Source organism: Lagenorhynchus albirostris, chromosome 2, assembly GCF_949774975.1.
Source record: "Lagenorhynchus albirostris chromosome 2, mLagAlb1.1, whole genome shotgun sequence".
NCBI classification, from domain to species: Eukaryota; Metazoa; Chordata; class Mammalia; order Artiodactyla; family Delphinidae; genus Lagenorhynchus; species Lagenorhynchus albirostris.
In genome coordinates, this window is record NC_083096.1 from 50,952,758 (window position 1) to 50,968,169 (window position 15,412).

Genomic DNA, 15,412 nt, shown 5'->3' on the forward strand with positions numbered 1-15,412 from the left:
AATATGCTATGGCCAAACACAGTTTACTCCTGGAATGCAAGAGTGATGCAATATCAGGAAATCAATATATTCTGCTAACAAGTTAAAGGAAAAAGCACAAATAAATGAACACTTACATCAGTTAAGAATTAAAAGTTTTTCTAGGTATCCTTCATGATACTGCAATAATGCCTTCAACTTTAATTTTTTAATTTAGGAAAAAGTAAAAATTCTTCTTACATATGTCAATAAAGTACAGTTAGCTTGGGGAGGTGGTATTGGTAGGGACAAAAGCAATTACCATGAAGGTAAATACTTATTATTACTTACCAAGTTGATAGTGTAACTTACGAAGCTGCTCTAAAAATATCAATGGATTTTCTTACCTTCTCCTGTTCATTCCTCTGCTTGCTCCATTGTTGTGCTACTCTCCCCATTGATTCCCACATCCAGTTTTTTAAAAAAAATCTCCTCTGTTGGGCCTACAAATTCTAACTGAATAGCATCAATATGTAAATTATGTGCAAAAACTGGAGAACAAGAGGTGGGAGGCTTACCGCATATTCTTCTGGTGTAACCTTAAGGACATCAAATACCACAGCATCAAAGCTTTTCTTCAATTCAGAACCTTTGTCACTCAATGACTCAGAACTGCTACTTTTCTGTTAAATTGGAAAAAAAAATGCAGCCATTTAAAAACTGTCTTTCAGTTAAGTGTCATGGAAACTAGACCGGCCTTAAAACTGAGGAAGCTAAAAGTGAGTTAACAAATGCTGTAGAAAAGTTGGGCAGAACACACTGCTTCCTTGGAAGAGCACTAGGAAAAGGGTCGGGCAACTTGAAATCTAACCTCAACTTTAGGTTTTTAGGTTCTCGAGTAAGTTTTCCTGTCTGTTTCCTCACCCTGACATCCTATCATTTCCAAAAGAAATAAAAGATATTATCAATAACAAGTTCAATGATTTTCAAATGGGGTAAAAGAAGTTAGGGGAGAAGGATACACCCATCTATAATTTTTAAAACTAATTTTTATTAAGAAAAAGACAAATTATTTTCCTAACATAAACCACAGGAAAACATTCAGAACTCCATTAACTAAATAACCCAGTCTAGTTTAAGTGAATGTCTGTCTGTGATAGTACAATTGATACTCTTCTTATTATTATAGTACAGATTTAAGCATTTTCTGCTTTAATTTTGAATTTGCTGTTGCTATATGCAGAACAAAAGGCGGCTTTTGGCCCTGAAAATCTTATTTCTGTTAAATTTCCACTTCATCTGTACTACAAAATAAAAGTGTTATTTTGCAATCAGTTTTGGCTGAAACCAGAGTATCATCCCTGTAAGAACATTTAGATCACTCTCTGTTAAACGGTGGTAGGATATCAGGCTACAGTCAGTGGCAGAAAAAACTAACCAAAGTTTCGTTTACAGAGGTATAATATTATGTATGTCAACCTATCAGTTATTATACATCAATTTTGAGCACCTGTCATTATGCTTCATTTTTACTTCCCTTGCAGTAGCAACTAAATATCAAAATCATTACAAAGGAAGGGATCTGTCATTAATTTTGGAAAATTCTCAACCATTATTACTTCAAATATTTCTTCTGCTCCTTTCTGTTTCTCCTCCTTCTGGCAGTCCTATTACATACATGCTACACCTTTTGTCATTGCCCCACAGTTCCTGAATACTGAGTTCCATTTTCCTCATTCTATTTTTTCTTTGCACTTCAGCTTGGGACGATACTATTAACATATCTTCAGGTTCACTGATTCTTTCCTTAGCTGTCTACTGGTCACCAGTCTACTGGTGAGCCAATCAAAGTCACTCGCCATTTCTGGAACGACGTTTTCCATTTCTAGCATCTCCTTTTGACTCTTAGAATTTCAATATCCCTGCTTCTACTATCCATCTATTCTTGCATGTTGGTCAATTTTTTTCATTAGAGCTATTAGCATTATTAATTATGGTTATTTTAATTCCCAGTCCGTTAATTCCAAAATCTTTGCCATATCTGAGTCTGGCTGTGCTGCTTGCTCTGCCTCTTCAGCCTATGTTTTTTTGTTACTTTTAGCATGACTTAAAATTTGCTGAAAGCCAGACATGATTTAGTGGGTAACAGAAACTGAGGCAAATAGGCCTTTAGTGTAAGGGTTTACGTTTATTTGTACAGGAGTTATGCTGCTTACTATTTGTTGTGGTTAGGGGTGCCTTCACTTTCCTCTAGTGTCCCTGTTTTGGTCTCTGGGTTTTTCTAGAAACTCCTCCTTAGATAAGAGTCTGTGCCTTGCAGTTCTTTCAGCTGTGATCCTTTACTATTATACAGGAGCCCTGTTGATGTGGTGGTAAGGTGTGGGAAGAGGAGAAGCGTTCCATTGCCCTACAATCAGGTACTTTAGTGAGCCTGTGCCCTTGGGCTGTGACCTTAGGTGCTTCTCAGTACCCCGGACTCCCCTTAGAAAGTAAGACAGGAAGGCTAGAGGGCCCAGAGTTGGGTATTTCTCTTTCCACAAGTAGGTTAGGCTCTGGTAAAGCAGTCTCCCCTGAGGTCAGGTGGGGAATACAATGTGCTGGGCATATTTTAGGATGATTACTTCCCCCTAGTATATTTCAAAATGGTTACTTTCCCCTCCCTCTGCTGGAAACAGGAGGGATTTTTCTCTGAACCTCACTGTGAGAACTTGGTGGGGCTCCTGGAGGTAAAACTCACAAAAGTGGGGAGGGAGACCTAAAACTGAGCCCCCAGGAGTTCTTAACTCTCAAGCTAGTCCACACACTGCCTCCAGCAGTTTGTCAATTACAGCAAGCTCTCCTACCCTTTCCTGGCTCCAGGGAATTCTGCTCTTGGTAAACAGTGATTCTCTGTATTTGCCTCTTTCTCCAGTTTTCAGGGCATCACTGTCAATTTGCTCTGTAACATCAGTTCTCTGATAGAGCTAAGAGGAGTTATTGGTTTTCAGTTTGTTCAGCTTTTATCAAGCTGTGAGGACAGGAGTAATGAATTCCAAGCTCTTTAGGTGTCTCAGCAAAGTCCAAAGTCTCATAAATGGATTTCATATATAGTATCTTATTCCATGTGCTTAACCTCTGTAACTAAGACTAGCTTACAGTATGTTGACAATGTTACTTTATATTCCAAGACAAATACAGAAATTTATTCATGTTAAGCATTCAAACAGACATCAGTTAAGCAGTATATACTAATCCAATAACTACCAAATAATAAATATATTGTCAAGTAAATACATTCATTTAAAACATAATTTGGTAATTTTCTCCAAGTTTCTAACTCATTCAAGACAAGTGAGCAAATCATAATGGCAATCTTATTGCTTATCAAAGTCAGTAATCATTTTCCTCTTTTCCTTCTTACAAGCCATTAGTAGAGGCTTTAAAAATTATGAGTGATGTGCTTCTATCTGCTTTCCCACTACCAATAAATAAGCTGGTAACGACAAGAAGCTAAGCAGTACTGAGACATAATGTGCATAGTAGTAATTCTTTATTCACAACAAGACTAAAAAACTACTGACACTTCTAAATGTCTGAAAAAAGTTTGCCACCACTCTACTGACCAGAAACTTAAACAAAGGTTAAGTCTAGAAGGCAGAGACAGGAGGAGTCAATCACCCATCAAATACCTTAAGTACTTGTGAGGTTTTCACATTTGTGAAGTTTGCATTTTGATATGTTAACACATCCTTATTTTAAGAGAAGGTAGAAAAACATATATTTTTAATTTTATCTTCTTGCCACAGCAGGAGGACAATTTAAAAGGCAGACTCCCCCCCACCCCCACCCCTTACTTCTCATGTACTAAATTATATTACTCTGAGGTCTGATGTAATTCATCCACTTTCAGAAAGGCCAACACAATTTTTTATATGAGTGAAATGATCTATTTTATTTAACAAACAATTGTGTACTGTTTCCTGTAATACTAGCTCATATGTTTCAGGATACATAGTCATAAATATACTATACATATACACACATACATTTAACATAGTCAAGAAATATGGTCATAAAAATACCATGTAAATATACATATATTACAGACATATTTACAAACATATATAATCCCTGTCTCAAGGAGGAAGAAAAGCTATGTATAAATTTATGGAAAAATTATTAAAAATGGTTTTAAGTGATAGTTTCAAAAATCAGAAAGCTCCTATCTGTTCAGGGAATCAGGAGAAAACTTCCCTAATTTTTTGAAATAGAAAAGGCTAAGGGTTTATACAAACATCAACAAGATGTAGTATTCTTTCATTAGAATGTAAATTTCACATAAAGAATTAGTAGCAGTTAAATCCATTAGAAAGAAAATTTAGGCTCATTTTGATGGAAGTCTTAAATGCAGGGCTGAATGTGTATTTAGTTAATATTTAGTTAGTAGGTAATGAGGAACCATGGACAGTTTGGGAATAAAATAAAGTATAACAGCTATTTTAAGAATATTAAAATTGAATTACAGTCAAATGTACCAAAAATAGCAGGGAACAGAAGTGCAAGATCAAAATAAAAGGCCACTATAACATTCTAGACAAGAAATAATAAATGACCAAACTAAGATGGTACTAGTAGAAATAAGGAGTAAAGGACTAGATCTCAGAGATAAGGTGTGGTGGACAGGCTCTGAGCCGGCTGCCAGGCATCTCTATCTCTTGGTGGTCACCCCGCTGTGTAATCCTCTCCACTTGAGTGTGGGCAGGATGAGATGTCACTAGATGATTACATTACAGAGGATTCTAACTTCTGTTTTGTTAGCGGACTCTCCCTGCTGTGATGTGAAAATGGCTGTGGTGGGCAAGGGGAAGCAGGTTAATGCCAAATCTACAGATCTGAACTCTGATGCTAAGGAAACGGTGATGCTACTAACAAAAGTCAGAGAAAGAGGGTGGCCTATTTTCTTTACAGGTAGTGCAGCAGAATAGAAACAAAGTAACCTGATTTTGTTCATATTGTAAGTAAAAAGTCCATCCATCAGAAATGCTTAATAAAATGCATAAGGGAAGCCAGAGCTAGAGTTAAAAATACAGAAATCATACTCCAATAAAGATGTTAAAAAATACAGAAATCATCTAATAAGAAAAATAATTGAAACTACTGACTTAGAATAGAATATTTTCAATGACAGCAAGGCCTAAGTAATTGGCTTGGGCAAAATGAAGTTATCAAGGAACTCTGAGGTCAAGGCGTTAAAGTGTCATAAGCATTTATTCTCATCCTCTATGGTAAGAGTAAAATTAAGGAGAAATATAGAAGCTAAATACAAAAGTTATTAAGGAAAGCAGGCCAAGTACCCTAGATTTACAGACAAAGCAAAAAAAAAAAAGGGGGGAGGGGGTAGGTGAGCACCTAGTTCAGTCCTTATCTTCATCTTTAACACTCTGAGCTACATCACCGGAGTAGCTTTCAACATTCCAGCCTAATAGGTCTTTGATCTCCTTCAACAGGCTTGGAATCAAGGGATCTGACAGTGTCAATATTATGTCATTCTTTGCCCTATTTGTACTGTTGCCCTCAAGGTTCATAAAATGTAAGAACACTTTGAAAAGAAATTCTATGCATTCTTTAAAACTAAACCCAAGGAAGGGTTTTAAGTAATCATGATTTGTCAAGTATATGAAGTAGGTAGGGATGAACTCCTAAAACGTACAATGAACACATGGATGGTACAATGAAAATAGTTTTTTAAAAACTGAAAAATCCGTAACGCTTTTTCTCAAGCTCTGATTTACATCTGTGACCAATCATAATGCTTAAAAAATCAGAATGCCAGGTAAGAAATTTTACAACTAAACTTTTTAAATGTCTTACCTCAGAAGCAGTGGCAGCAATATTAACACTGCTTGCCTGCCCGTTCATTAGGTCCATGCTTCCCACAACATCAGTCCCTGACGCTAGTTAACAGCAACAGAAGACTGACTGCTTCACGTCCAAGGCCACAAATACATTATTATTCCTGTAAAAAATAAATAGAAAACTTTAACTGTGTGTCTTATTGGAAGTTTAATAAAAGAAACCCATGCCTGTCACCATGCCAAGAAATAAAATACTTCAAATTTACTAAACTTTATTTTTCACTTCAGTTAAATCACTAAATCTGGTTTGAGGACAATCCTATTATGCTATTTTCAAATGATCAGAAACACCAAATGGCCAGTGGTCAACACATGTTGCTGTTATATTCTTTATCAGCAAAGCAAAGGTATAATTTTTCATTTATTGTGAGAAAAATTCAAAATCTTTTTAGTCTTAAGAAAGTGAAAAGTGTAAAAAACATGTGGCAAAGTAATATATGGTCTAATGAAATAAATTTTAGAGATCTGAATGACATCCCTAACTCAACCATACTGAATAAGTTTAGCAGTGTTGATAATGTAGTTTACAAAGATATCATGAATAATTAAAAATAAATTATTATGGAGCATGTTATAAAAATACCACAGTACATGATATATTTATTTGTATAGGGCTTTAAAGTTTACTGAGTATCTTTACTCCATTATCTCACTGATCTTCACAACTACCAATAAGACTAAGGAAGATATCATGATACTCATATAACACAAACATAGCCTCTGAGGACACAGGCTGGTAAATGACGGGTCAAGAATAAAATTCAAGTCATCTAAAATTCTAGTCAAATATTCTTTCCACACCACCATAGTTTTTCCACTTTACTGGAAGTCAGAATGTTTACTTGAGAGTCTAATCCCTTTCCACAAAAAACTTGCTGTATATCACTGTGTTGGTAACTTCACCTATCTAGGAGGGAATTTCTTCCTCTCTGTAAAATGACACAAATAAACAGAGTAAGGTCCCTTTCCAACTTTAAATTTCAATGATATCTTTCATAAGAGAAATGGTTAATTGTCTATAAATTAGGTATTTAAAACTATATCTACTTTTTTATTGAAGTGTAATTGACTTACATTATTATATTAGTTTGAGGTGTATAACATAGGGATTTGATATTTTTACACATTACAAAATGACTACCACAATAATCTAGTTACCATCTGTCACCATACAGAGTTATTAACAATACTACTGACTATATTCCTTATGCTGTGCATTACAAAATTGTACCCACTTTAAAAACTTAGTTTGAAATATCAATAATAATTCTCTTGAAATGCTAAGTTTCCTCTCTCTGGAGAAGCAATATAGAACAGTGATTTAGAAGCACAAACTCTAGAAAAAAACTGCTTAAGTTTGAACCCAGGAAACTGTTTGCCTTTTCTGTGTTCAATTTCCTTACCTATAGAACAGAGATAGCAATAAGTACCCACTTCATAGAGTTGTGGTGAGGAGAAATTAATATATTCAAAGCACCTAAAACAGTGCTGACACATGGTAAGAGTGCTATTATAATGACACACACTTTGTCTACTATCTAATGAATCCACACAAGGCTTAAATTCAAGGGAGTCTTCTAATTAAAGAAGACAAAAACCTTAGAAGTATACCTCTCACAAAACACATGTTGGTGGGCATCAGCAAAATCCTGACTTCAGAAATAATGAATGAGAATGCCTAAAATATGTTTCCTAGATGTAGCAAAACATGTTGCTGGTTTTCAAATGCTTAAAAAGTATTACTAATGATAGCAGCCTTCAGTCACATCTTCAATTTATCTTCATTTCTTCAGATATACCCTGAGTACCTGCTAAGAGCAAAACATCGTGCTAGAATTTTTAAAATGAGAAATACATTAGAAATAATGATTTTTAAAAAAAAATTTAGAAAACCAATATGAAAATGAATAGAGCATAGAAATACTCTAATTTCCTTCAATCTACAGTATTTATTTTATAAACTTCATTTATTCTTATTAAGAATCTTACTAAGAATCATTTATATTTATAGTACTATACAAAATGAACTTGATAATCCAAATTCTCTCTGAAGGCAACACTCAATTTGCAATGAAATGTCTTCAAATAATTTCATTTCATTCCACATGCTATGCCTGATTAATTTAGATATGAATTCATAAATCAACAGTGCCCCCTAGTGTTAAGAAAAATTAATCAAATCGTTAAAAAAAATGTATCCTTAGTCTAAAACTTATATATCAGATATATAAATTTTATGGTTAATATCTACTGAAAAAGAGGTAATACACCAGGAAAAAACATTAATACATTTGTAAACTATTAACAGTAAAGAACAGTTTTCTCTGCCTGCTTTTAATCAAAATGTCATTTAAATATCCTATGAAAATTGTCATATTAAAACCCATTACATGAAAAAAAAAGTATAGCAAAGCATACCTCAACAAAAATCTTATTCATAATTACTTACAAATGTACTACATGTCAGTATTTAATACTGTTTAAGTACAGCAAAGCCTCATACAATACCATAAAAACACTGCAAGTCCTAAGAGACAGGCATGGGTTTATATTTTTATAATATGTGCCCCAAGACGTTTCTGTGCTTTGCACACAAAAAAGTTCAAATTAGATAAGTCAAATATATGCCTTACTATTATTTACTTTTCCTAGCGCTATGTATAAACAGCACAATCATTCATAATAAACACGAACATCACAGCAGCTCTTTTCTTAATGAAATTTATTATTTCCTATTCTCTTCTGAAACTTCTAAGGACATTTAATCTGTCCTTTAAAAGGGTTTAAATACCAAAACGGGCATAGTACTTCAATATAATCCCCAAATAGGAAATCTGACATGTGTAGATTTACCTCCCCTGCTTGAGGTCATAAACTAGATTATTTAAACTGCAGGCACAATCATTCAGTCTCCTAACTCCTCACTTTCTCAATGGTATCCCCTCAAAGAAACCAATGCTTTTTTAAAACAGTAAACAAGAGGGTAAAGTTAAAGTGACAACTTCTCACTAATGTAATCTCATTTCATAGTACCAGTTCTTTTCTAAAATAATTTATGCTATCATCATTAAGAATATTATGCTAGGGATTCCCTGATGGCTCAGTGGTTGAGAGTCCACCTGCCGATGCAAGGGACACGGGTTCGTGCCCCGGTCCGGGAGGATCCCACCTGCCGCGGAGCGGCTGGGCACGTGAGCCATGGCCGCTGAGCCTGCACACCCGGAGCCTGTGCTCCGCAACGGGAGAGGCCACAGCAGCGTACTGCAAAAAAAAAAAAAAAAAAAAGAAAGAGAGAATATTATGCTAAAGACATTTAATAGTTTTACAAAACATGCTCTAGAAGAGCTAAGCAACTCTAAGGAAAAAGGTAGTGAAATGTAATTAATTACTGCAATTTCTTTGGAAACATTCAGATAGTACAGAATTGATATGCTTACACATGGCTTAAAATCTCAGTACCAGAAATTCATCTTACTATAACTCTGGAGGGGACTTCCCTAGTGGTCCAGTGGGTAAGACTCCACAGCTCCCAATGCAGGGGCACGGGTTCAATCCCTGGTCAGGGAACTAGATCCCTCATGCATGCTGCAACTAAGAGTTCGCATGCCACAACTAAGGAGCCCGCCTGCCACAACTAAAGACCCAGAGCAACCAAATAAATAAATAAATAGTAAACTGCCAAAGCTGGGACACTTGAAACTTAAAAAAAAACTCTGCAGAAAAAGAAAAAGCTACATAGATAAAGGTTATTTAAATCAAGCACTATTTACAATAGTGAAAACCAGAAGTGACTTTCATGCCTTTGTATATAACCACATTAAAAAATTCAAATAGACAATTATAAGAAAAAAAACATAAGTGACAATTTCAACAAAAGAAACTGAACCTTCTTACTGTAAACTTACAAATTTCATGAGGAAAAAAAAAGTAACAGGGTAAAGTTAAAACAACATAATTGCAACTCAGTATTTAAAAGTTGTTATAGTGCTTGGCTCTCCTTTAAAATTTATTTTAAAATAAATGTTAAAGACATTTTATATGACACTCATGGAAGGTCCAAAGATTTAAATGTCTGTATATCATAGCACTTGCAGCATTTCTGACACTAAGCTAAACCCGCACTGCCTTCTTTATTTTTTTATCTAAGAAAATTAGAGATTAGTCCCAAATTCCCCAGTACTTTGTTTTAATAATTACAGCCATCAAAAGTCTGATGAGTAACGACAACAACAAAAAAAGATTTTGTCTTTGACATGATTGATACTGAGCTATTTTGACAAAAGTTTAATAAAGAATGTGGTTGCCTCTTCAAATCATTTCTGCTATAGCACTAAACAAGATCACCTTTGGTATTTGCTTATAACATGTTCAAGTTATTACAAAAGAAATTAAAAAGAAAGGGGTTCTGATGAACATCCAGAGTTATAAGAGCTCCCCAATGCCTCCCACAGAGAGGTCATTAGTCTCCTTCTTTTATGCTTCCACTGCTCTTCTGTCAGAATTCTATTGCTATATTTTCACACTGATATATTTAAGTGTCTCTCCCTTAATGAATTTTGAGTTCCTTGATTTTAAAGACCCATATTTAAAACAAAACACAACAGAAAAACCATTATTTTTCATCTTTGCACTCAGGCACATAAACACAATACTGACCTCAACTGCCTATTTAATCTGGGAAAGATGAATAAATGACTGAACAAAGCAGTTATTCACAGGATAACATTAGATAAATGCCCAATTAACAATAAAAGTATAGGGAGAATGGCAATCAAATACTCAATACACACAATACTACACACATTTAAAAGAATATGATGACTATTTTCTATTTCCAGCAACATGGCTGAAAAACAACGTAAAAATCTTTGTACCACAAGAGAAATTTAGAAATGGACATTGACATCAGTTGGACAGAAAAAGCAACCAAGAGATGAGAATGGAATTGAGACATACACACTCCCTACGCCAACCCATCCACACACACTTTTACCTAGAATAAAGCCAGAGAGACTGATAGTCTACCCAATCAGTGATAAGATGGCCTGTAAAAAAAATTCTGGTACAGCAAGATAAGAAACTTGTGTGTCTTGTCCTGGGCTTACCACTGTGGCTGGTGGAGGGTGTCTACAAAATGATAATTTGTAATCCTAGGCATGCTCCAGCACAGACACAGAATTTGAATTTATACTACCAGCATGGCCCAAGACCTTCAAGACTAGAAATTCAAATAAAATGTTCACAAGCCAGTGAGACTCCTGGAACCCAAGGCAGATGGAGGGAACAAAATTTGGGGGGCGGGGGGGGGAACATTCCTTCAACCCAGGCAATGCGGAATTCCCCCTGCCAGCAAGCTCAAAATAGAAATTTACCAACTCTATAAGCAAACAACCCACTATAGGTAAAAGCAGGAAACACAACCATCATTAGGATTATCTCTTGAGAGCTTTAGATGAAAAATTATCAGATACAGGCTATAAAACCAGATTAAAGATTAAAGCCAGCGGCCTTAAAAGAAGACACTGAATATACAATAAGACGTTATAAAAAAAAAGCAAGACAGACATTTGTAAGGGAACCAAATAAAATTTTTAAAAAGAAAAGGAAGATAGAGTCACTGGAGAATTAAGCATCAGATTAACACAACTAAAGAGAGAATTTGTGAAGTAGAAAAGAGAAACGAAATTATGCAAAAATTCTAACGAAGGCTTAATGATATGTAAAATGTGAAGAAAGACTAAAGAAATGCAAAAAGAATAAGATCTAACACGTCTAAGAGGAGTTCCAGAGGAAGAGAGATAACGAAAGGCAACATTTAAAGAGAGAAAGGCTGAGAAGTTTCCAAGATACGGGAAAGACATATATCTTCACATTCAGGAACCACAAACTTTGAGCAGGATAAATAAATAAAAAGAATCATATTCTATATACATCACTTTAAACTGGAGAATACTTATTTAAAAAATAAGTGGGTAAGGTATTTTATTTACATAGGAACGAATTAAATGGAAAGCTTCTCAACAATACCAAAAGACACAGAAGACAATGAAATATTTTCAAAGTGCCAAGAGAAAATAACTGTCAACCTAAAATTCCATACCCAGCTAAATTCTCATCCAAGAGAAGGCAACATAAAGACATTTTTCAGACAAAGAAAGAATTTATCACAAAATTAGTCCATGCAGCAAGCAAGTAAGAATGTTGTAGTATGTACCTGAAATACTAATTTATCTCTAGGTAGAAAAACTTGTCCTGGTTTCTGTTTAACTTTGTATCGAATAAAAGTAAAGTCAGGAGTAGAAACAGTTATGTTAATCGAGACTGTTAGGATGATTAATGATTTTAGATGACTGTCAAAATGTTTAAAAGTTTTAAATTAACCTCTATTTAATAACTATTTTAAAAAATAACTTGCTTTTATGTCAAAAAGAAAAACTATTTCTCCTTTTATAGACACCCTACCATTTGTTTCATACATTAAAATACACAAAACGGTACAACAATAACAAACAAAAGCTAACATTTATGGAGTGCTTATTATCCAGGTCCTGCTCTAAGCACTTTTTCATTAAAAATTCACTCAATCATCAAAACAAACCCTATGAAGTTATTATATTACACCCCATTTTTAGAGATGAGCAAATAGGTAACTTGCCCAAGCTTACACAGTAGGAATAGGCAGCCAGAAGGGAGGGAAAAAAGGAGGACAGGTGGATAGAAAAACAAAAGACAGGAAAGAAGGATAAACTGATGGATAGGAAAAAACTAGGATGGGGGGTGGGGGTGGGGGGGAGAGACAAAATGAGGGAAGAAGGGAACCAGAGAAGAGAACCTAAAAGGTTGTTCTTCCTCTGAGCAGATTTATAAATGGCTAGAGGGGAAAGAGCAGAAATGAGAGAATTGGAGAATGCTACAACTTGTTAAGCTGTGATTCAGCTTCAAGAGTCGCATGATTTCTACAGGAGAAAATGATGTATAGGTTTATAAAGAAACACAGGTTGAAGAGTATGAAGAAAGGGTAAGTAAAAACCATCAAGGGTGCAAATTTAAAAGTAAAGGTGGCCCAGAGAGAAGTTATGATGTGGACACTGACCTGCCTGGTGGGGAGAACCTTTCTGATGAGCTCTGGAAAGGTTCAAAGAAGTGACAGGACCAGATTGCAGAGGGTCTCAACTGTCAAAGAGGGGGAATTTAAATTGGAAGGGACAGGCACTAGGCATCATTAAAGGTTTCTGAGTAGGGAAATGACCTTAGGAAACTAAAACCAGTATTTCAAGGATTACCATGCAGGGGTATGCCACTGGGCTTTAGGGAAGGTGAGTAATAAACAATACTCCCACCTTTTGCCAAAAAAGCAAAGCACCTGAAGTGACGTGCAGGCCCCTTTCCCACCCAGGCTTCTCTAATCTCTGCTCTCCAGGACCCTCTCCTAGTCTTCTAGTTGTATAAAACTCCCATGATCACATTCTATCCTCTTAACTTCTATCACCTTCATCCTCCATCACCATTCTAATTCAGAATCCCTGAGCCATGAAAATGGCAATCTCAGATGATATTTAAAAGAAAAAAATTTAACAAAATTCATATTAATTTGTGAATGCTGGTCCCGCCCACGCTAAGGGGTAGTGAAAGCAGTTCAGTGGGAAAAGCATAAGATACAGAATACTAATTCTAGGACTTTAAGCAGGTATGTGATGCTGGGTAAATTATGTAATCTCTGAACTCTGATTTAATTGTTTATAAATGAGGGACAATAAAATGTACCTCAGAGAGATGTTGTAAGAATTAAACGAAATCATATAGGAAAAACTCAATGCATCTAAAAATGGTAGAGTATAGCAGCAAGAACACAAATTTTGGAGTTGGAAAGCCCTAGGCTCAAATCCTAGCTTGGGCACTACCAGCCAGCTGTAAGGCCTTGAGCAAGGAACTTCCCTAATATTTAGGCAGAGGCTCACAGTCCATCTATCAGTAATGAGGCTTTAAACAAAAAAACAAACAACAACAACAAACAAAACAAAAGGAGAGGAAGAGGCAGACCTTCTTCTAAATAGAAGGCAGACCTTCTAAATTCCAGAAGCATGTGAATATTACAATATAAACTAATGAATTAGAAAAACTAAGTAAACTATGCCTCTAAACGAACCATTTTGAAAGCATATTTTGACACAAGTACACTGGAAAATAAATTTACTAAACAATTAAAAAAAATTTTTTACTTAAAAAATATTCATTTCTTAGAAGTTCTAAGTGTGTAAACATGTTAACTAATAATAACTATATCTTTCAGGACAAAAAGGAGATAAATCTACAAATAGCTTGCAATACTATATCGTTGCATTTAACGCTGAGAGGTCCCTTAAGAGAGATACCACTTTGCATGCTGACTGACTAATTTCTAAGGGTAAATTAAACATGAATGTTATAAATCATGTTATGAATTTATTCAGAAGTACACAACTTGAAATTATTCCACGTATCTTTAGTAGTACAGAGTAAGTGATAAAAAATTCTAAGCTATGCTTTTTTTTTTTTTTTGCTTAATTCTTAATCAAAGGATAACAAGCATGTTTCAAACAATAGCAGTTCACATGGATAAGAACACCCTGAAACTGTAAGGAAAAAAAAAAGACGTTCTGGAGAAACTTCAATCACTGTAAAGCGAACCACAATGACAGGTTTAGCAATTTCACACACCACCCAGGTTGAAAAACAAAAGATAATGTCTAAATTAATCTACATATTTAGAAATCTCCTGTCAAAAGAACTTAAGTTGTTTCCCGGCAAGACTGTTTACTAGATCACTTACCAAGTTACTGTTTAAGCTTAAACATCTCTATATTTTTTCCAGACATATATTTTATTTATAAATATTTTAGGTACATATTTAAGATGATTTTCAAAACAAAGTAAGCTGAGATCTTAAATTAGAAGGAAAAAGATGATAGCAGAAAACTGTTTCACTTACCACACTGCCACTTTAATACCCTACCTAGAGTGCATATATTAAAAGGGCAATGAAAAGAAACTGGTCCACTTAAACCTCCCCATCTATGAAACAGCAGATATTATTTCTCAGTGTAAAGGAAAGCTTAAAAATAATGAAGCTACTTTAAAGAATGTGCTTGGATTAAAACTGTTTTGCCTTAAGTCAATAAAGACCCAACACAAGTCTTTCCGATATAATTTTGTCGCATTTGTACTAAATTGTAGATGTAATGAGATGAACCATTTATAAACTGGCCCACAGCTACAAAGAAAGCTTATATTTCCATGTACCTAAACGGTCTAAAACGAATTAGCTGTAGGGGAAGAGAGACTTTCAAATGACTAGATATTAAAGGGGGAAAAATCTATTAAATAATGCCTCTAAAGGTTATTTTCTACCTCCAGCATAGAAGGTTCACTAAAGATAATTTGCCAATTGATTCTAATACATAAGAGCTCTGAGATCTCCTATACGACCTGGCCCAAAATATAAATATAGGTTAACCAGAAATTCAGGTAACAGAAAGGAAGTTCCAAGCAAAAAGATGAACCGTGCTTCAAACATTTGTTTG

General features: G+C 34.9%; 1 protein-coding gene across 5 annotated transcripts in view; it reads right to left on the reverse strand.

Moving 5' to 3' along the window:
- The window catches only part of RALGPS2 (Ral GEF with PH domain and SH3 binding motif 2), a 164,700-nt gene that overhangs the window by 118,827 nt on the left and 30,461 nt on the right, over positions 1–15,412 (reverse strand). For all 5 annotated transcript variants that reach the window (XM_060132625.1, XM_060132614.1, XM_060132594.1 and 2 more), the window contains exons 2-3: positions 5,809–5,953; positions 537–641 (exon numbers count right to left, since the gene is read on the reverse strand). In XM_060132625.1, coding sequence (XP_059988608.1) covers positions 537–641; positions 5,809–5,865 — 162 coding nt within the window. In that variant the 5' untranslated portion in view covers positions 5,866–5,953. The remainder of the gene's footprint in view (positions 1–536; positions 642–5,808; positions 5,954–15,412) is intronic.